This window comes from Lemur catta, chromosome 11 (genome assembly GCF_020740605.2).
Source record: "Lemur catta isolate mLemCat1 chromosome 11, mLemCat1.pri, whole genome shotgun sequence".
Lineage (NCBI taxonomy): Eukaryota > Metazoa > Chordata > Mammalia > Primates > Lemuridae > Lemur > Lemur catta.
In genome coordinates, this window is record NC_059138.1 from 43,473,909 (window position 1) to 43,497,896 (window position 23,988).

The following is a 23,988-nucleotide window of genomic DNA, read 5'->3' on the forward strand; positions in this document are numbered from 1 at the left end:
ATATAAGCCAATGGAGAGAGACTGTGATGGTGAGGCAGGGCTTATCTAACAGTGGATGGAATTCCCATTGCTCTAACATCCTTCCTGCTCTGTAAACTGTGCTTCCCACATGGATCTACTGTGGACAAAGGACAAGATCAGGATCTGTGTTAACGCATAGACTACAACTTATCTTTTCATTTCCAAATAAAAAAGTCAGAGTAATCTCACAGTGCACAGAAATTTAAACTAAGACTATTTATCCTGATATATAATTAATAATCAATAGCTGAGGATTGATCATTTTTTGGTCATGCAACTAAATTAGTACATATAAACTCCCTTGTATGGCATATCAGGTGCTAGAAACTATTTAATTCTTTAGTATTTATCTCTGTGCTCATAATAGTTCATCATGAGAAAGAGCTTTGAGACATCAAGATGTGCCTCTGTATAGTGACTAAGAGAATAAAATAAATTATTTCAATAAGTATAAAATATGACCAGGAAAAATATATTGTAAAAAAAAAAACTACAGAGACCCATGAGACTGTAGAATTGAATTTGAAAAATAAATGCTATTGATAGTGAGACAGAGAAATCTGTCTGAGTAGTCAAGAAACTTCAGGAATAAGAGGGGACTTGATTTGGATTTTAAAGAAGTATAAAATTTTGAAAGTCCAAAAAGAACAACAGTAAAAGTATCAAAGGACTGATTAATAGTCTGGAAAAATTTATCAAAAGGCAATTAAGTGCAGTGAGGAGGGATGGAAAAAAGTAGAGGATATACCAAGAATACTGGATTAACAAGATGCTTTGAAGGCAACCTTAAGAAGCTTGGAACATCAGGCAGAAGAATATTTAATTGATGATCTGATACACAATACTAGTTGGTATGTTTTTTCAGTACGTGTAAGACATAGTAAAACCTACATTTAGAGATTGGTATCACCAAATGGCTAGCATTTATTTGGTGCTTACTAAGAGCTTCCTATATTCCTATATAATTCATTTAATCATCAGAAATATCTACCCAAAGGTACTATTTTACAGACACAAGCACCAAAATCAACCTGCCGACTCGCCTAGCCAATAGAAAAAGGAGTCAGTTTCCAAGCACAGGCAATCTGAAGTGAAAGCCTGAATGACACACAGCCTTGTCCACTATGCTTCGGCAGTAGAAAGGTTGGAAAGTGAGCAGAACAAAGACAGAAAAACACGAAAAAAGTATGTTAGGACATGACCACTTTCAAGGAAAATTTAAGATTCCCTCGTAGAAAGATCTTTGCGTGGTGGAGCAGGTATGAAAACCTGATGGGTGATGTGATGCAAGGGAAGTGTGGATACAGGGAATAAATTAGGAGAGAGGAGTAAAAATACCAATCTCAAGGTGTCCAGTTGCATTATTGGTAGAAATGTGTACCTTAGGAAGTAAAAGAGAAGTTTTATAAGTGGTTTCACATGAACATCAGTCTGTATTTCGAAGGTCAGACCTCAGAGAGATTTGATCAATGCTATAGAGATTACACATAAAACTAAAGAGTGGATTTGCTTTTAGTGAGTTTTAAGGTAGAGAGAAAAGAACAGAAAGATTGTTATAGCATTTGTACGTTAATACAGGAACAGGAAGACAAAAGCAGAAAAGGAAAAGAGTGGTCTTATGTGAAGAAATAGAAAAGAAAGGGTTCTAATTTCTTGGGAATTAATAGGAGGCCAGAACTCAAGGAATGAGAGAATGAAATGGTTCTCAGGCAGATGAAAATTAAGGTAACATTGGTTACAACATAGTCACTAATGATTTTGAAAGCATAATTTAAGTAGGGTAGATTAATAAAGGAGGGGGAATGAAATAAAAAAATAGAATGCTTTTCCTTCTTGCTTTTGCAATGAGGTTTATCTGTGCAATCTTTTACAAGACAAAAGGAAGCAGTGTGGATTCAGACTCCAGGAGAAGGAGGAGACACAAAACTTAAAGTTGTGAAAATTGTTAAATGATAGTTTGCACTGTATGCCCACTACAAACTGATAGACTAAGACACATCAGAATCCCTACAATGGTCAAGGTCTAGAATACATGTAAGGCTTAGCCTGATTTTGCTCTCAGATTTCTATATAACCATGTTGACCTTATCAATTTTAATCATATAAAAAAGCTATAACTTTTTCTTTGTCTACATAAGACTGTTTTGTAAAGTAAAACACACTGTAATAATTGTTTATGAAAATGACTATACATCTGAATCAACAGTCCATATTTTAATAAATTACATTTATATTAACTTTATAATATATGCTTATATTTCCAGATAAAATAATTTGTACCTTTTCATAGTATCTAAAAAGCCCCAAAATAAAGTTTTAGTTGTTAAAGATGATAAAATTTGTTTTATATTTGATGACATGAAGACAAGAAACAATCCCCCAAAATTATATTAAATTAGTGGTTTAAATATGAACTAAACACTACATTTATTTGCACATAACTCCATTAAGAAATGATAGCTAAAAAATGTTTCAAGATATAGCAGATAAGCAAGATAGGCAAGCACATGTATCTTTTTTCCTCCAGCCCTATTTAGTATCAGCATAGTTTACTTTTCCTGCAAAATACAAAGTTTCTCATTTTAGGTTCTTACATAAATTCCTGATGCCTAATTTCTGGGTTTTAGAAACCTATTAAATCTTCCTTCCCCAATACATTTCACCAAAGTTTATTATGGGTTTTAGTTGATGATGATAATCTGAGACTAAAGCCATTTTCTGATTCTCAGCACAATTGTCACTAATAGTCTAATTCATACACTTGCACATAATTCCTAAAGATGAAGAAATTATTTCAAACATGAGGAAATTGTTCTCTTTAGGACCCAGTTACAAGCAAATTACAAAAGTGGTTGGGAATGACGGAGGCTATTTCCAGTATGTTTCTGCTTTTTAAGGAAGTTTTCATTTTACTGGAGAAAGAATAATTATTAAAATGATTAAATAGCAGAAAAAGAAGTGTCACAGGATATTACATTAGTTATTGGCACATAACTCACTTAGACAGTAAGTGCTCTGAACCTACTAGTGAAAGCAATGTGTGGAATAAATGATACTAGAGTTCTTCCTTTAGAGGGTGGAACAAAATGATTTTTAAGGAGAGTTGGATAGGATTTAGAAAATATTAATAGCTGACACTTATTGAATGGCTTCTACATGCTAACACTGTTCTAAGTACTTACATTTCTCAATCCTAATAACAATCCATGAGAATAAATATTTAATTAAACTATATGAAAATGTGAAACTTCAACTTTTTTGACTTTCAAAGGTATCAAGTTTATATAACTATTATTACTTTCACAGATAAGGAAACAGATGTACAGAGAAATTCAATAACCTACTCAAATGTAAATGATTTTAAGTCAAACTGGAGATCAAACTCATAGCATCAAATATCATTGCTAACCACTTCACTCTATTCTTTAGGGAAGAAGCCACTACATTTTTTAAATTGGGAATAGGGTAAGAGAATCTGAGTCATAGATTAAAATCTGCTAAACCTGATTCTATCTCTTAGTAGTACTTTATAAGGTCCTTGAAAAATGAGACAATATGTTTTCTACATTTGTACTCTACCTATTCCACGCACAGGAAGATATCAAGGGCATTTTAATAATTACACTAAAGTTGCCAGTCATACAGATTACTATTTTCACAAAACAGCAATAATCAAGAGAGTATGTGACTATATAGAAGATATTACTGTCACAAACATCTGTTTTCAAATTAACGTAGCAGAATAGAAGTTTCAAGGTCAATGGCTTCCAACCCAGCTGTAGACCATGCTATATGAGCGTCACTAGGTTGGAATCCAACTGTTACTGGGGCTGGATAGTCTGCATACTTAATGTCAGGGATAAATACTGACTTACACATTAATCAAGTGAGAGGATTTTAAATAATATCACTTTTTCTGGATACATAATTATCAGTGTTGTATTTCAAACTTACTGAAACATTTGCAAATACAATTTAAAACCATCTACTTTAAATTCACAAAAAAACATAAGTTCTTTTGCTTCTTTTAAAATTAGAGAAACTTGTAACTTGTTTAGTCTTGGTACTGAAGTAGTCATTATACAATGTTATATCTATCTATCTATCTATCTATCTATTTATTTCAGGATATTATGAGGGTACAAACATTCTGGTTACATTTTATGACTTTGCCTCACCCAAGCAAGGATCAGAGGCTTACCCTTCCCCTCTACAATGTTCACCATGTCCATTAGTTGTGAGTTTGTTCCCTCCCCCCCCCGCCCCCCCACAACCCCTAATCCCTGGAGAATATTACTACCGTGTGAGCACCATAGTTTGATCAGTTAGTGCCAATTTGATGGCGAGTACATGTGGAGCCTATCCTTCCGATCTTGTGATACCTTTGGAGGATGGGCTCAAGCTGTATCCAGGAAAATATAAGAGGTGCTAGATCACCATCATTTCTTATAATTGAGTAGTAGTCCATTGTATACATATACCATATTTTATTAATCCACTCATGGATTGACAGGCACTTGAGTTGTTTCCACATCCTTGCAATAGTGAACTGTGATGCCATAAACATTCAGGTGCAGACTTCTTTATTATAGAATGTCTTTTGCTCTTTTGGGTAGATGCCTGATAGTGCTATTGCTGGATCAAATGGTATTTCTATTTTTAGCTCTTTGAGGTATCTCCAAATTCTTTTCTACAGAGGTTGCACTAATTTGCAGTCCCACCCTCAGTGTAAGAGTTTTCCTGTCTCTCTACTTCCTCACCAGCATTTATTTTTTGGGGATTTTTTGATAGAGGCCAATCTCACTGGGGTTAGGTGATATCTCATTGTGGTTTTGATTTGTATTTCTCTAATGATTGGAGATGTTGAGCGTTTTTTTATATGTTTGCTGGCCATTATTGTCTTCTTTTGAAAAGTTTCTGTTCATTTCCTTTGCCCATTTATTGATGGGGTGGTTTGATTTTTTCTTGTTGATTTTTTTAAGTTCTAGATAAATTCTTTTTATTGGCCCTTTATTGGATGTGTAGAGAGCAAATATTTTCTCCCATTCTGTAGGCTGTCTATTCGCACTAATGATAATTTTCTAATACAGTAGTGTTAGCATCCAAAGAGTTACATTCCTATTTTGACTACTTCAATATTCCTTATCTCTTTGTCTCTGAACAAGTCATGGTGTTATGGAACCTACACAAAACTGAAGTGAAAAGACCTGATTTCTTCATTATCTCCTACTAAATTTGTCATGTAGTATTGAACCACAAATCTGTTTTTCTCTGGAACCCATTTACTACCTCTGAAAAAATGGATGGAGTTAGTTGGTCTATAACAATAATTCAGTGCATTCATTTCGATTCTTTGTGATTTAACTTTGCCTTATTTGTTGCTATAGATATTTTTTAAATGAAAAAGTGATTTATGGGTTTAGAAAAGAGGCATAATACACTTACTGTGTCTTTTGGTATTTAGACACATAAGCATTAGTTAGGCATTCTCTCCTATGAATCACATTCTGTCTTAGACTGTTTTCAATTCTGTAAGAATTGTTGAGTTCGTTTCATTAAAAACTGAAATAAAATATGTATCTTGAGAGGCACTTTATGATAAAATATTTTGCATTAGACCTTAAGATTCTTTTACTGTGAGAATAGTAATGTGTGTGTGTGTGTTTTCTTCTCATAAAGTATCTTTGAATGGGTAAATTATCACAGTTTTCAGGTTCTATATAGCTGTCAGCTTCAACATTCACATCAAACACTTGGGGAAGGGCATGCTTCTAATCCTCGCTTGGGTGAGGCAAAGGTAAAATGTAACCAAAATATTTGTACCCTCATAATATCCTGAAATAAAAATAAATAAATAAAAGAATAGCCATAATAACTTTCAGCAGTTTTGCCTTAATATTGGACTTGTTAGTGTGAAAATAAGCCCTCTGGGGAGCACATAAAAAGGTTTTTGAGGACAATTTGTTGTATTAATAAAAAGTAAGAGGTTCCAACTTCACCCTTGCAGGTCCAGTGTACCCAGTGTAAGTGGATTACAACAGCACAGAATTTTGTGCCCAGTTCTCTAAGACATGCCCTTATTCTCTGCATTAAGCAACAGTGAAAACATTCTTAAAATATGAGATTTAATTTGACTTCTACCAAGGAAGTGCAGAGGGTAATTGTGGGGGTGGGGGAAGAGGCAGTGATGACATGGTGTCAAACAGGACTAGTCTAAGGGTCGGAGACAAGGATTTTCATTACGATCCCCTATTATTTGCCTGGGCTACCTTTAGGCCAGTCCCCTAGTTTCTCAGAGCCTCAGTGTGCTCTACTAGAAAATGTGGTAATATTCAATTTCCTTTCCTAATCCATCATTTTGAGAAATGATGCTTCCAGGTGAAGGAAATAAATAGGTCATGTTGTTCCTGTAGTCATGGCTCCTTTTAGGCTCATTTTCTGTGAAAATGTCTTTCTTCCTCTTCCTCTAGCACACTAAGGTTAAGTTGGAGTTCTTTAACCTGGGAATTTTTCCAAAGGTACTCAATTGGAAACATTATCTGCTACAAAGTCACCTTTGTTTGCATTAGTTACTATAGCTTCATAGACTTCAAGCTCAGGATGAGAGCCCTGGGAGGAAATTGGGAGAACACCTATGGTAACTCCCTCATGACACAGATAATGAAATTGACCCTGAGGGGTTTGTTGACTTTCTACTTGATCCCAGATCTCCTAAAGGAAGGAATCAGATTCCTTTATACAGGGTTTTAAATTCTATCATTTGTGTATGTCAGTACAAGGGGCATCAATGGTTTTTAATAGAGTTCATAAAAGAAGAATAGAGAAGCTTCCTTATCTTGTCCTTTTCTTTAAAAAGTAATAACCCAATAATTATGGATTAGGCTGTTATAATTTTTGGAAACATGTTACTAATGGGTTGTTGCAAATATATTTAAAGTTAGAGAAGCCATGTTGAACAGGATTTTGAAGGGGAGATCATTCAGATGCATTTATTTTCTTAATATAATGTTATCATTATCTTCTGAAGTGTCCAAATCTTGAGGAAAAGGGAAAAGTTTCCAGTACCAACAGATTTTCCTCTCACTTTTTCTGCTTTGTCTCATCAATCCAACTTACTTAGGAGCAGAAGAGAAGTTACTGTTCAACTGACAAGAACTCTTTGGAAAAACTTTAATAAAATTGCTTAATAAATTGTGTTACTGTTGCAACATTGCCAAAGGGGCACTCTAAAGCTTGCCAATGGTTTGCCTTAAAATAAACATTCATGTCTTCAGTATTACACACCGATTCTCTTCGTAAAAGATTAACTATAAGTGTTTGCAATAAAAATCTGTTCAGAACACGTCTGCTGCAAGTGTATGACAAGGTTGCAAAAGGTTCTCATGAATGAAGCACTTGAGCTTGGTCTTTGATTCTGGCTGTCTAAAGGTTATAAACAAACTCCAAAAAGTGCCTGTATTTGCCATAAATAAATAACCTAATGTGTTTTCTTTTTCATAGGAAGTTGTCCTTGAAGAAGGTACACTGGCTTTTAAAAATTGGGATAAAGCAGGCACAGAAATTTATAGACAGTTGTGGATATTTGATGTGCAAAATCCACAGGAAGTGATGGTGAAAAGCAGCAACATTAAAGTGAAGCAAAGAGGTCCTTACACGTACAGGTGAGTCCCACAGATAAGTGGCACACTGAACATAAGTGACCTTGAACATGTGTATTTCTGAGAAACCTTCCACTTGACGAATGCCATTGTGTTGAAATATACTTATTATTTTCTTGCCAATAATATACAATAATAAAATAGGAAACATTTTTCCTACCTGTATAGAATCCTAATCTAAGGATTTAATGATTAGAGGATATTTATTTTGAATAAATATATATAAATTATACAAACATTCATTAGACAGTATATAGAAAAGAAATATAGATATCATAATAAATGTACCAGTATCAAATAACATCCCTATGTTTAAGAAGTTACAAGTGTTTTGCACGTGTGGCATATATACTCAACTCTGAAATATGCATGCTGAACAGAGGGAAAAAAATCTATCAGTTTTTAACACCTTAAATTAAATGTATACATTATATTGGTGGTTCTTCCAGTGTAGCTCCTGGACCAGCAGCAGCAGCCTCACCAGGGAACTTGGTAGACATGAAAAGTCTTAGGCCACACCCCAGACCAAATGAACTGGGGCCTCCTGAGTTGGGGCTCACTAATGAGTTTTAAAACCCACTGGGTGATTGCAATACACACTCAACTTTGCAAACCATGGCATTAAACTTACTTTTAAATAACTATAGTAAGAATTTTATATCCAAACTAATATCCAGGTCATATAGATGTTTACATTTATCTAGTAGTTTCATTCTTATCTTTTCTCTTGTACTGAGACTGACTATTCAATACCTGTGTCCTACATTACCTAATAGTTTAATACATTTTTGAACAGAATCTTACGCAATTAAAACTAGAAGAAATGTTTAGCCAGAATCTTTCATTTTGTAAATAAAAAATACCTTATGCCATTGGATGTAAGGTGACTTGTTCATGTCCACACAGATGTAGGAACTGGTAACTCTTAGATTTTTATATACATTTTCTATTGAAAGTATAGACAATGTCTTTTCCAGTTCTTAAAGTAAAATAACGGGAGACTGAAGTACTAAAAACAGTAACTTAACCAAGGATTTGTGTTCTATTAATGATATCCATATGGGAACCTAGGTAAGTCCTACTGTCTTTATTTGTTATACAAATATGTATTTTCCCTCAAGGATAGTTACAACTAGTTATATACCATGATTAATTATTATCACAAAATTTCATATTTGTAATGAATTATTCATAGTTTCAGCATCTTATCTCTTTTGGATACTCTATGATTGTATAATTTTTCCTTCCTCTCCAACACACCAATATTTTTCTAGACTGACAACTCACACCTAATATATAATGACATCACAGTAGTCGTGTGAGAGTAGAGCCTCCTACCATAGCATACGATATATAAGCTGCAGAGGGCCTTGGTGCCTATCCTGCCTTAGCAGTTTTCCCCAAGTCTCCTGTCTCTATGCCCATGTCTGACACTATTCACAACTTTGTCAAACAAAGATGACTTGGTTTTCACTGTTACAAAAAAAGGCTTCACTTGGAAATTTTTTTTTCATGGTTCAATAGTTCTTATGTAATTAGCAAAAGCCTATACAAATATCTTCTTTCAAAAAGAATGTTATAGGTATATGTACCTAAATATTCATAGGCATATGTACTTTTGAAAATCTAGGACTCACATATGACCTAATGAGAGTCTGAGTATAGCTGTTTAAAAATTAGAACCTGAATGAACTAAGTATAAGGAAGAAATAGTTTTTAGAATTTAAGAACTCATGTTTTCTGTTTTTTTTAAATTTGTTTTTGAGAGGTTACATTTTCTACTTTTAAAATATTATTTGGGACATAAGGGAATATAAACATAATATTATTTAACCTAGTTCTCCTCTGATAGTTGACAGCTCATATCTATTTTTTCTTAGAGCCTTTATCTCTCTAAGGGACAAAAAGGAGCATTATTTATATATATACTTGATTAGCTTGGGAAGGTGACAGAAGAGGATGGGCAAAGAGGAGTTGCATTTGCAGTTTTATAAACTCCTCTTCATATAACAATTTTAAAAATATTCCTAATCAACTAGAGATCATCTTATCTCCTGATGTCACCAGTGTGTTTTTTATTTGCCTGAATGCCTTAAATAATGTGAAAACTAGTTACCGTTTAGAAAAAAGTTAATATCTTGAGAGCCTTCTATGTGTTGAGGTAAACATGCTTCCCCATAATTAATTATTAATAAATCCAGTTGAAATTGAGAGATGACATAGGAGATGTCCCTCCTCACACAGAATTACAGGCTTTATTTGGCTGATGGCTGCTAAAGTGAATTTGATGAAACTTGACAAGATATGACATAAAACAAACCATGAAATTGCCTGGGTTGAGATCTTACATATAATACAACCTACATCATCTCTATGAAGACACTGTGATGCCTTCAGAATATTCTCATATACAACATAAATCACTTCTTTTACCTTTGTTTTAGAAGAAATCCAAACCTCAGGAAAACTCTAGGACAAATTTCTTTCCTTCAACTTATTAACCAACACTTCCCCAAACCTGTATACAATGTAATTTTTAAACAACAACAACAAATGATTATATTCTTTTTTTGTTTTTTAATTTCAAACTATTTTTATGAGGGTACAAATGTGTTTAGTTACAGGGCTTGCTTTTGTAATGCTAGCGTCAGGGTTAAAAGTGTGCCCGTCACCCAGATAGTGTTCATTGTACCCAGTTAGGTAGGTTTTCTTCCATTCCTTCCTCCCTGCTTGTTTGCCTTTGAGATTTACTTCCCTCTATGCACGTGTATGCTCAACAGTTAGTTCCAATTTAATAGTGAGTATATATGGTGTTTGTTTTTCGGTACCTGAAGAGTACATTCTAGCAATTCACAATTGCAAAGATGTGGAAACAACCTAAGTGCCCATCAATACATGACTGGATTAATAAAATGTGGTATGTGTATACCATGGAGTTCTACTCAGCCACAATAAACAATGGTGATCTAGCACCTCTTGTATTATCCTGGGAAGAGCTGGAGCCCATTCTACTAAGTACAGTATCACAAGAATGGAAAAACAAACAACACATGTACTCACCATCAAATTGGTATTAACTGATCAACACTTAAGTGAACATATGGTAATAACATTCATCAGATGTCGGGCCGATTGGGGGGGAAGGGATGGGTATATACACACTTAATGGGTGTGGTGCGCACTATCTGGGGGATGGACACCCTTGAAGCTCTGACTTGGGTGGGGCAAAGGCAATATATGTAACCTAAACACTTTTACCCCCATAATATGCTGAAATAAAAAACAAACTAAAAAAAATAAAAATAAATAAAAAAAGTACATTCTAAAGGCAGGGTTCAGTTTTAAGGATTTTTTTCTCTTAGTGAGTGCCATCTGCTGGTGGAGTCTTATAAGTACAAATAGGTAAGCTCTAGAATTTGGGTCACTATTATTTTCCCACTGTTTATTCTTGAAAATCAAAATGCTTCAATTTGAAATATTAGTAATATGTATTCTAATTTTGAAATAGTTGTTTAAGAGAAAAGATATTGCTTATAATTGGCTACCCTGAGTGCTGTTTTAGATTTTTATATTCTTTGTATGTCTTCAGTATTCAAAGAAGAATAAAAACAATTTCATTAAATTATATTGAGAATATCTTTCTACCTAATTTTAAATCCACTTTTCAAAGAATGAGCCATTAATGTATATATTTATTAAAAATATTTATTGAGAACTCACTGTGTCTAAGGCACTATGCTTAGAGATATAAAACCCTCATAACCCCTACCCTAGAGAAATTTACATTTTTATTATAGTTGAATAAATGTTTTTCTTTAAATTTCAGTCCCTTTTTTTACTCTTTACCTTAGCTATTCACCTCACAAAACTGACATTCAAATATATGCTAGCACAATGATGATGTATACCTTATTTCTTCTCAGTGAATATCTTATACTTGCAAGACACTTTTCCCCATAATAATCACCCTTTACCACATTCCTAAAATGTAGTTGGTACTTTGCAGCATGGAGATATTAGAGCCAGGAGCTTAGAACAGGTAAGTATTCGATACACAGGGGGACCATGGATGGAGCGGTTGATCTGTAGCCTTTAAAAATAAAAATTGTATTCTAATTCTCATTAAACTATTGAAAAAGATCAAAGAGCCAGTGCTGGATAAGCTACGTAGTTTGAGGGTACTTTCTTATATATGAAAATGTGCTCTTAATATTTCCCTGCTTAAGCCTGTCTCTTTCCTCCTTACCCTCAGGATAAAGTCTGTCATTTGAGTATGTGATGCAATCCTATTGTGCTTGAGATCTTCACGTTTTACTACTCTCCTTACCTCTCACTTGATAATCCAACCCAAAACATTGGAATTTCCTAAAATATGTAATGTTCTTATCTTACATACAACCCTGTCTGCCCTACTTTACCTAACTAAACTTCTCTATGTTATTTAGACCACTTATGTGGAATTGCTACCAAATTGTGTCTTGGCTCTCACCCCAACCCTGGTCATCCCCAACCCCGACCTGGATTTGTGTCTGTTCTGTGTTTTCCCGTGGATTCTGCGAAAACTCCATTATAACACATATCACTTCTCCTCTGCTATTTTAATTTCCTGTTTGCTAGTTTAAGACCCCTTTTGATGAGTATGCTAACACTGGCTTATTTAACCCCATTGTGAGCATAATTTCTGGCATATTCTATGTGTTCAAATATTTGTTGATTGAATGAATGGCATTTGATATCTAATGTCCACACAAGCCTAATTTTTTCAATTTGTTTGCTTCTGTTTTTTCCAGAGTTCATTACCTACCCAAGGAAAACATAATCCAGAACCCTGAGGACCACACAGTCTCTTATGTGAAGCTCAATGGTGCCATCTTTGAACCTTCACTGTCAGTGGGAACAGAGAACGACACCTTCACAGTTCTCAATCTGGCTGTAGCCGTGAGTAGACAGACCACAAAGTTATTTGTTTTAAAATATTCTAGAATCCACTATAATTAATTTCATCATCAGAATTATTAGGTTTTGTCATTTTTGTAAAAATGTGTTCTTGTGTTATATTCCTGCCTGGAGTTACAGTCATTTGAAAAGACGACAAAATCATAACAATCAATTGAATTAGAAGATTGCTTAAAGTGTATCAATAAAAACATAGGGCTTAACTTGGGATGGCTTCCTGTGGCTGGCATTGAGGCAGACAAATGTAATCATCTCGGAAGGGGGTGGGGAACCTATGGCCTTAAGGCGAAATGTGGCCTTCTAGGTTCTGAAGTGCAGCCTTTTGACTGCATCCAAATTTTGCAGAACAAATGCCTTTATTATAAGGGGTGCAGCGGAGAAAGATGAAGCTATCCTTGCCTCCTTTGGTGTTTAAAAAAGAAGAATCTTGAAATAAGAAGGCCTCAGGTTCCCCACCCAATCTGATATTGTATTGGTGTCTTAAACAGTGATTTTTTTTTTTGTAGGTTGCCCCTTATATCTATCAAGATGCCTCTGTTCAAGAGTCACTCAATTCACTTATCAAAGAGTCAAACTCTTCCATGTTCCAAACCAGAACTTTAAAAGAAATACTATGGGGCTATAAGGATCCATTTTTTAGTTTGATTCCAAACCCTGTTTCTACCACACTTGGTGTGTATTATCCTGTAAGTACCAAATATAAATGGCATTATTGTTGCATTTTAATTGGATAAATACAATGACATTGGCAAATCATAATTTTATAATTTAGTGTGTTAGCCATTGCTGATCTGGTGATACATATCTGATATATATCTTAACTTTTAAAAAGTACTTATCTCATACCTTTAGCTTTCTTAGTTAGAAAACCTATCTGAATTTAACAATTAAATTTAAAATTTAAAAACTGAGATATAATCAGGTTTATACTCTTTTATAAATATACAATTTGTCTGAAATTGGTTTGTTAGGTAGTATGTAAACTTTGACCACTATATTTGGTTTTGGTTTCCCTTCTTGCATAAAGTTCCATACATATTTTTGTGTTAAATGTATTCATCCTATTATTCCTTCTTTTCTAGACCTTTTGCAAATTTGTCTTAGTTTATACTAAAAAATTAGCCTAAATTTGCACATCTCAGTGAGATTTGTAAGTCAATAGCCCTCATTTTAATAGGATTTATAAATAAGAATTTCCAGAATTCTGGAAATGTCATGAAATGGCAGTTTGAAGAATAAGAAGAATATGAACTTTATAGTTCACTTAGTTACATCTTAATGTTTGGAATTACAATTAGGGATAAGCTATTGAATTAGAATTTTGACTATAATTTCATTTGGTACTGTATGTGAATATTATTAATAGTTATGTTCTGCAGCTCATTGTTATTGTTTTACTTTTAGATAATGATTAGAATTGGAAGATTATAAATTAATTAAATATAATTGTAGAAAGCCTTCAGGTATCAGAGATTCAGTTATTACTTTAACTCAATACTCATAACTCTTTCCATGGCTAATTTTTATTTTCTATGCATAATTTTTATCATTTTAGTAACCAAAGGTGACATTTATAATATCTTTACAAATCATTGTTCTTATAGCTTTTGTTTAATGTGCCCTCACCTCAATATAATAAGAGTCATGCCCCAAATGACCTTATTGGCTTAATTATGACAAAGAGTGCTGGAGTTTGGATCATGTCAACTTCTGATGTTTATTTCAGCATTTAGCACTTATTTCTAGGAAACTTTTATAGTCTATCGTCTAAAACATTTTAAAGGCCAATACCTTAAAAACCTTATTGCATATATGTTTCAAGTTATATAAAATTATGAATATGGCTTGTTTTAGAAGTTTTTTTTTCTTGTATATATCTTTTTAGTACAACAACACCGTAGATGGAGTTTATAAAGTTTTCAATGGAAAAGATAACATAAGCAAAGTTGCCATAATTGACACTTTTAATGGTAAAAAGTAAGTATCTGGGCATAGCGTGTGTGTGTGTGTATGTGTGTGTGTGTGTACACACGTGCGCATAGAGACCTAGCGCACTCTAAGGCAAGAGTGGTATTTGTTTCACAACAGGTAAAGCACAGGCATCCACCTATGGAACAGACTTGTATCTCAGCCCTAGAAACTCTTGTTCCGAAAGGCATCAGTCCTTTAGTTGCGCCAGCTGGCATGTTCACACCAGTGCACAGCAGCTGATTATCAGCCCCAATTTAGGGTTTGGTTTACCTTTATGGACAAGTCCAAAGGGACTATTTTCATCCTTGCTGCATATCCAGCAACACAGTAGACCGTGCAATTAGATAACCACAAATGAAAAGGAAGAAAATCAACACATCAACTGACTGTCTAGGAGACAGAAACATATTTGCTTTTTTTTACTTGTGTAATGGAGTATATCAAATAACATTGTGTATTCCAGTGACATGACCTAAATGTGTCTATAAAGGTGGAAGTTTAATGAATCCATGTGATTGTTTTCATGACTTCCCCCTGCAAATGGTCTTAAAATAATTGTGTATATTGACGTATCAGTTTTAACCTTTATTAATGCAAAATACTATATGAATTATTATATATTTCATGTAGAGTTCTAAATTTTACATATGAAATGTGAAAATGAAGAATATGCCACCTTTGAAGTGGTAAAAGCACAAGATAACTCCATAAAGCCGTTATTTCCTTTTTTTCCTACTTCTGCCTATTGATTTGAAGGATTCATAATTTATCCTATGTGTAAAATAGGAAGAACCATAATAAATGTCAGGGGAGAAAGCCTTTTCTTGAAAGTTAATAATTGTGCTTCAGAACAGTTATTTCCTGAAAAAGGATAATGAAAACTGTAAGAGATGAAATGTTTTTATTAATATAAGTAACCACTGCCTCAAATTGAGTCTTTGTCTAATAATTGCATATAAGTTATTATTAAGTAGTGGAGTACTTTTTCTTCTAAAGGGCCCATAATTACTTATTTTTATAGAAAAGTCAAATAGAGGAAAACAAACACTTCTAAGTGTTCATTTCAGAGGAAATCCCATCTATTTTTTATATTGAGGAACAATGAGCATTTCCTTCCATTTCAATACTACAGAGGTTTTAAGGGGAATTGCTAAGCACTTCTAATTAGAGTAAGACTTTCAAATCACTTTAAGATTATGACAAGGTCGGTTTAACATATCATGAAAAGACTTAGCATTATTAACATCTTATTCTGTTTAAAACATAAGCAACAGCTTGTGTTGACATTGCACTGGATAATGGTAGGAGTGGACGAAAACAGTCTTTCATCATGAAAAAGGGGTGAAGATGCAGGAAAACTGTTACTATTGTTTTTTCACTTCTAAATATATACAGCTTATTTATATACCAGAGCATAAATAATAAACTCTGTCCTCCTTTAATGCCAATCTATGCAAGAATTTAAAGGAGGAAAATTATATATTGGTTGATTATCAACATGTTTTGATTCTGTGTCAATACAAATTTCTGCTTCTTTCTTTCTTCCTTCCCACTCCCCTGTTCTACCTTATACTGAGCTTGCATCAACCCACTTAACACTTGCCTTCTATTCTCATAATACTGGAGGATTCATTTCTATGATAGGGGAAAAAAAACAACTCTAAAGTAGAGAACTTTCTGAGAAATGTTCTTAAGTTGTTTTCTCTCTCAAGTTTTTTCTAATTAACTTTGCACTTGACAGTTTTTATTTTATGATCTAGCCACAAAATAATAGTATCAGGCACTTAATTTATTGCAATAAGAGAAAAGTTTCAAACAAAACACAAACAAAATGAATTAGAACATTTCTTAAACTCAGCACTAGCCACATCTAATCTTCATTATATTAGCAGAAGTATTAAATCATAATAGACGAAGTAATGTGAGAAAGGTACCCTTGAAATGAGAATGGTTAGTTCATTTCTTTTTCTTTTTATTCCTAAGGAATCTCCCCTATTGGCGAAGTTATTGTAGCATGATTAACGGTACAGGTAAGGGCATTGGCTTTATGGTAATAGTCACAATGAACTTACCTCATCTTCTCCCCCCAATTCACCATCATACCTGCAGTGTTCTGAAAGTTGAGGGTATGTATTTACCTGTTTTTATAGCCCCACAACATAATTCAAAGTCTATTTTTATATAGGCTTAATAAATATTTAATGAGATGGCATTTCTCAAAAATAACCATAGTTACCTCTTATTGCATTACTAGAGAAATGTTTGCTTTGTAACATCTTTAATGAACTGCTGTTCTGACAACAGAAGTAAAGGGTTAAAAAAATTAGAAAATTAGTTATGGGTTTAAGGGGAAAACTTATTAAACAATTTTTTCCTAAGCTAAGAAGTAGATAGGTTTAACAAGAGGCTTAATTAATGACAATAATATAAGTACATGCACATCAGGCATAAGGTTAAAAATATCGAAGGGGAAAACAGGAGTGAAACAAACCAGGAGCAGAGGGAGGTTGAACAGGACAGAGGATGTTTCCCGTGAGAGATTCTTGTTATGGCACTAGGGAAAAGAATAATGAAAAGTTCCAATGTACATTCACCATGATTTAAGCACGCATCCTTTACCTTCAATAAGTTTGAAAAGACAAAAAATGAAAGTATTGATATACATTTAGAATGGTTCTTTGTGGGGAAAGAAAACCCTCCTAATAATATCAGCTATCCTGTCATCATTGCCCATGGTAATTGCTGGGTATAATCATGACATAGTCTTCAATGGTATTTCGGATAATGATTTTAAGTTCTTCCAAGTATTTTCCTTTAATTGTTAAGGTACCAAGAAGACAGTGTAGGCAATGCCCATACAGGAACTCTACGGGGAGTTTAAGCTAGACTTTAATATCTAACTGTCTCAATAGCAGGATCAAACAGGGATCACAAATTCACTAACGTTGTGTTATGTTTCACTTCTCACAAGAGGGTAAATGAAGATAGGATCGCAAGGTTGAAACACTTGCCAGAAAAAGAACCTGGAATACGCCATTTTAAACAAACACATTCAGTAGTGAGTGGCTCATAAAAATATTTGAACGTTATCAATTGGTGATATTCATTTAAGGAGTGAAAAGAGGAGTTAACTACTTATTTCTTCATTTATCCAACATGTGCCATGGATTTTTTTTTAATTTTTTTTATTTCAGTGTATTATGGGGGTACAAATGTTTAGGTTACATATATTGCCTTTGCCCCACCTGAGTCAGAGCGTCAAGCGTGTCCCTCCCCCAGAGGGTGTGCACCACACCCATTAGATGTGAATATACCCATCCCCTCCTCCCACCTGCCTGCCACCTGATGACTGTTACTACTGTATGTGCACTTAAGTGTTGATCATGGATTTTAGCTGTAGCAGAAACTCCATAAATGACTCTTTGAATTCGACGGGTACGTTTTCAAAGCATTTGCAGGAAATTGTTTAGTGAGAGAACTTTAGTAAATAGTTTTAAAACTTTTAATCAGCCCTAAGGCAGATGAAGGAATCACTATTAAAAATAAGAACAATGTGAATATGGCAGGAGTTCTAAAGGAAATTCATGGTAAGAATACTGACAGTCTACTTATGGGGTAGGGTGTTTCAAAAAACACAATTACAGCTTTAATAAGTGAATTTATCATTTTTAAAAAGTTTATTTTATGCCAGTGAATTTATATAGTGCTAAGATGTTGTTTACGGTAGTTGCTAGACAAATGTAGCTGTAAAATATATACGGCTAGTATGATTTGAAATGTACTGCAAGTATAAAATACACACTGGATTTTGAGATTTTTCAGAATGTAAATAATCTTAATTTTTTATTGATTACATGTTGAAATTATGTTTTGGATGTATCAGGTTAAATGTAGCTATTACTTTTTAAAAATGTGGCTACTATTTAAAGTTATTGAGATGGTTTGCATTATATTTCTCTTGATCATGCTGGAATAGACATTTCAGATTTTTCTAGAACACACCTCTAATCACTTGCTACTGGCTTGATTTTTAAACAGATGGAGCCTCATTTCCACCATTTATTGAGAAGTCCCGGGTATTGTATATCTTTTCCTCTGCCCTTTGCAGGTAAGACAAAGACACCGAGGTATGTCTGTGAATCACACCTTCTTCCCCTAAGTGCTAGTTAGGGAACATTTTTAATTTCTTAAGAATAAATACAATAATATGGAATTCATAATGTTTATTTACTTTTTGCAAACTATCCTTCTACATCCTTCAATTGTTTTTCACAATGCAAATCATTTTCTTTGCCATTTCTAAGCAAGAGCTAGTTTGCCTTTCTTTCACTAAAGTAGTAGCCTATTTAATAACAATCAGGTCTAGAAGGTCATGCCCAGTTTTTCTAAAGATGTCCAGAGAAGATTATGCAAATGGCACAGAACTGTGTTAATTGACATGCTCTAACCAAATTGGCAGGGGGGGTGTGCAGTAGATACCACAAATATATTGGAGCTTTTGCCGCTACACCCAAGTCCCAGCCCTATCTAAAGACTGTAATTGTGAGCAGGCATTTAACTCTTCTGAATTTTTTCCTTATGTGGAAAATTGAAGAGAGCAGTATTTCTTCCTATAGGAGTATTCAGGGATTAGAAGAAAGGTGTACTGAGCCCTAGCACATTGCCTAGGTTACAGCAGACACTTGGTAAATGATGGAGGTGAACAAAGGTATATATCAAGCATGCACACACCCCAGCAAGTGGATGGGTTTCCTCTCCAAGATTAATTCATGGAAGACAGAAACTTTATTTTTATTTCATTTAAATTGGGCACAAAGGATTTGAGGAAAGTCATATAAATATTTAATGTATAGCAGAAATTAACTATGAGAAGTGACTTCAGTTTAAATACTTCATGGTAGTTATTAAAAACAAGCAAAAATCTCAAAAGCTGTGAAGCTTTTGAGAACAAAGGTAAGAATAGTTCATACTCAGATACTGAGTTCTGGTATGTGTTTAAATTTTACAAGAACTTTTTTCCTAAGAATTTATAATTCAAACAAGAGTATGTGAGCTTTCTAATTTAAGGTAAGAATATAAGAAAAAGACAAATCTTCAGGATGTAGGTTAGAATCCTGGAATGCAGCTCTTTTTCATCTGTGTCTAGGTCCTTCTATGTTGTATTTGAATCTGACGTTGATCTGAAAGGAATCCCTGTGTATAGATTCATTCCTCCATCCAAGACCTTTGCATCTCCCACTGAAAACCCAGACAACCATTGCTTCTACAATATCTCAAATAATTCTGCATTTTATGGTATCCTAGATGTCAGCCAATGCAGAGGTGAGTAAATATTCTCAGTAGCAGAGTCCATGACATAATTTGCAATATTCTTTAAAATGGAACCTTTACCCGGCATCTAAAATTTAAAGTAAGGAAGCAACCATGGCCAAAGATAAGGGTGATGGGAGAAAATTGTGTTAATTTTGTATTGTTTTATTATTACAAAATTTAATTATCATTAGGTAAAGCCCCACCAGTATTTCCCTGTGCTGGTTTTAGGTTTAGGGTGAAATGAAAATAATCCAAAACACTTCAGGCATCCCAAGTTATCCATTTGCTGTTGTTCTATTTCCTAGAAAACAGTAAATATTTTCAGTATGTCTCTACAATTGACTTAATACACAAAATTTAGAGTCTATCTTATCTTGCTCATATTCATCATGCTGAAGGGGCCGTTGATGAAAACTCTTAAATGAAAGACATTCGTAGTCCACAGACATATTACTGCTTGAAACATGAACATTACTGCTTGAAACTTTGTGTTCAGCAGCTAAACTTTACATATTGAAAATTGACACCTAAGGAATGTAGAACAGACATCAACTAACTTGTTAGTAGGATGCAGAATTTTATTTTTGTATAATAGTGACATGATGTTATAATTCTTTCCCACCCTTATCTCCCAGTGTTCGAAAAGAAAACTATATTTTTATTTAAAAATCTTTATTGTCAAGAAAATGTTTTCTGTGTTATATGTGAAATGAGGAAAGTCATTTATTCCCAATTGACTCTTAAAACTTTCCCTCAGGAATACCTGTGTACATTTCACGTCCCCATTTTCTACATGCAAGTCCTGATGTTTCAGAACCTATTGAAGGCTTAAATCCAAATGAAGAAGAACATGGGACATACTTGGATGTTGAACCTGTAAGCAAATATATTATTGACCTGATTTTGTTGATATTTGGTACACATGAAATTGAAAGAAAAAATCTTGTCAAATTATCAACCATATTCATTGAATCACATTTTATGTCACTGAAAACTGTATTCATTTTCTCCTATTGTTGCTCATGAAATGTCAAGAAAATTAAATTTTAATTTCAGCATATGGAATTCTATAAGCCTTTTTAATAAATGATAAAAATAATTCTAATTGGCTTTAAACAATTTTATATACATATAAATTACTATTCTATGTTTATACTAAACTACAGGTATTGCTTATATAAGGAGTCTTTGTATATTATGTGGGATTAAAAGTCTTTATAGAGATTTGGGGCATGATCTATTATACTTTGTATTAAGAAAAAGCTATAAAAATTGTTACAGCACAATACTTGTATGCTTTAAATTATTCTAATATTTTTATTTTGCAAGTTAAATGCAATTGTAGAATTTTAGTAGCCATATTTCAGTTTAAACAATGATAGCTAGAAGTGGTATTATAACTAATGATACATGGATTCTCAATGAATATATACTTGTCCATGTCTTGTTCAGGAATTAAGTTAACTACCTGAGCTCTTACATTTGTTATTGCTGTGTTTATTTCCTTAAAGCCATTTCAGGTAAATCACAAATATATCTAAAACCTTAATATTAGATTGGGCAAAGAAATTATGTGTGTGTGCATAGATATGCATGTATATACACACATAAAATGTAATTATATTAATACATACAATTATGTAGGTAATATATTTAACAGGTCCAATTAATTTACTTTTACAAGTTTCAAGTAGTCCTGTTTTAAGTTCTGTATTCTTTCTCTTCTGATGTAATAACAAAAATAAGTTTTAGACATTCTAAATAGTTATTTTAAAAAGAAGTTTGTAATTATTTTAGTTGTTCTCTTTTTAGATAACTGGATTCACTTTACGATTTTCGAAACGGATGCAGGTCAACATACTGGTCAAGCCAGTACAAACAATTGAGTGAGTGTCTTGAATGAGGTTATCTTTATAAGATTTGTAGTATTTTCTTCTAAGAATGTGAGAAAGTCTATGAAAGTGAAAACAGTATCAAATTTCAACTTCTCTTTAGCTTAACATCGCTAAACAATCATTACATGTTTATAACTTTCATCTGCAATTTAGGAGCATTATTGAAATAGTATTTGCATATATTTTGGAATGGTTTTTATTTGAGTACTTGGTAGAACTTCATTTTGTTAGCTGCATAAATATTTCTATAACTAAATTTCTGTACTTGGAAAAAAATAAGCACAATCAGGAATCTCTATTAGAAAGATTTATAAGAGCAAAAGAAATCTGAGAAACAGCCTTATTAAAATTTAAATGTTTCATGATAGAGAACAATATCCAAGAACTTAGTCAATTCTGAACATTTATTTATACTAGTAATTATTAAAAGGTTTGTAATATATGTATAAATGTATTAGTTTATATTTACATAATTTTCAATGTATATTGCAGAGCACTAAAGGGTCTGAAGAAGAACTATGTTGTGCCTATTTTCTGGCTTAATGAGGTTAGTATTTTAATCTAGTCATTCAAACAAGTCTCTTTGTGTATAATAAGAAAAGGTTTGATGTTTCAAAAGAATGTATAATGTTTGAAGTTGTATGTATTTCCCTTACCTATATATGTATATGTTTATACATTAGCGATTACACCTATTTTAAAGAACCTAATCATACAGAATTATGATCATGTTTTCAGTTTTTCTGAAACTGTAGAAGCACTTCCTATCATTTAGGATTATATTCAAAATCATCTGTTAAACACTTTTTCTTGTCATGGTGCTTGTCTTCGGGAAAAAGCACATGCAACCGCAAGTAAATCAAGACTCACTGAATAGTATAGCACTAATATAGCCAACTATGCATATAAAGGCTAGGTTAGAATAGGCATAGGAAGTTTATCCTATTTCCTGACAAGATATTTTTGGTGTAAACTACTGCATTGATTAGCCAGAGGAATAGAAAAGACATGGAATGAGGCTTTAGAGCAAATGAAATTGTTGACTCTTGTCACTTCCCTCTGTCACTGGGAAGCATCCTTTGGGTAAGTGGGGAATAGTTCAGAGATAGTTCTTAAGATCAAATGAGCCCTAGTACAATGAAGAGTACTTGCTATACAGCATGTTTAAAGGGAGGGATTATCTTTGACTCTCTAAATAGTCAATTTGGCATTTATTGCCCTCTTTGACATACATGTGGAATGCTACTGACTTGTAGGTGCAGATGACTAAAGCCTATACAGGTGTTAGACAAAAGGGTAAAAGGGTGAGATATATATAATACATATATATATATATATATATATATATATATAGAGAGAGAGAGAGAGAGAGAGAGAGAGAGAGAGAGAGAGAAAGAGAGAGAGTATTTGTCTTCACTAATCTACCCAAGTAATGGTAATTGTTAATTTACTTACAGACTGGGACCATTGGTGATGAGAAGGCAGAAATGTTCAAACATCAAGTGACTGGAAAAATCAAGCTCCTTAGCCTTTTACAAATAAGCTTTGTCAGTATTGGTGTGATGATGTTTGGTGCTTTTATTTTATGTTATGTATGCAGATAAAAAGATAAGGTAAATACAAAAAATATATATTGCTTAAGTAACATTAGCTTATATATTGTTTTCATTTTATCAAAGGCTTGTTTTATATTAGGCCATAAATATTTCTGGACCTGTGTAGTCAATCAATTTTGAATGAGTAAATAAGATCTATGAATATCAAGCAGATCACTAAATTACATCCTTAATTCTGAAAGGAGTAAAATAAAAGACTTAATTGTGACCATTTTAAAGTTAGCACAAATAGCTTTTGTCCAAAATTTTAACTTGTTCACTTCTCAATTATATAGCTGGTTAGTTGCTTCAAAACCAGATAATTTAATATATCACTAAGAAATTTTATGTAAGATTAAATATCATTGATATTTGGAGAGATTGAAATTACAGAGGGAAATTAAATGAGCTAGAAATTAATGATGAGACTTAAAAATGTAAAACAAAAAAATGCCATTTAAGGTAATAGTGAAGTAAAATGAATCATAAAAACAGGATTATTACATGTAAACATGCTGGCTGTAAGTTCTCCAAATCCAGGATGTGTACCTTAGAAGTTTAATGTCAAGACCTGATGAA

General features: G+C 33.3%; 1 protein-coding gene across 2 annotated transcripts in view; it reads left to right on the top strand.

Annotated features, from left to right (window-relative positions):
- Positions 1-23,418, top strand: part of LOC123647628 (platelet glycoprotein 4-like) — a 28,475-nt gene extending 5,057 nt beyond the window's left edge. For both annotated transcript variants that reach the window (XM_045565238.1, XM_045565237.1), the window contains exons 3-13: positions 7,522-7,682; positions 12,470-12,617; positions 13,142-13,321; positions 14,521-14,612; positions 16,590-16,636; positions 18,645-18,714; positions 19,753-19,928; positions 20,677-20,795; positions 21,732-21,805; positions 22,307-22,361; positions 23,272-23,418. In XM_045565238.1, the coding sequence (XP_045421194.1) occupies positions 7,522-7,682; positions 12,470-12,617; positions 13,142-13,321; positions 14,521-14,612; positions 16,590-16,636; positions 18,645-18,714; positions 19,753-19,928; positions 20,677-20,795; positions 21,732-21,805; positions 22,307-22,361; positions 23,272-23,418 (1,269 nt within the window). The remainder of the gene's footprint in view (positions 1-7,521; positions 7,683-12,469; positions 12,618-13,141; positions 13,322-14,520; positions 14,613-16,589; positions 16,637-18,644; positions 18,715-19,752; positions 19,929-20,676; positions 20,796-21,731; positions 21,806-22,306; positions 22,362-23,271) is intronic.
- Positions 23,419-23,988: the final 570 nt, after the last annotated feature.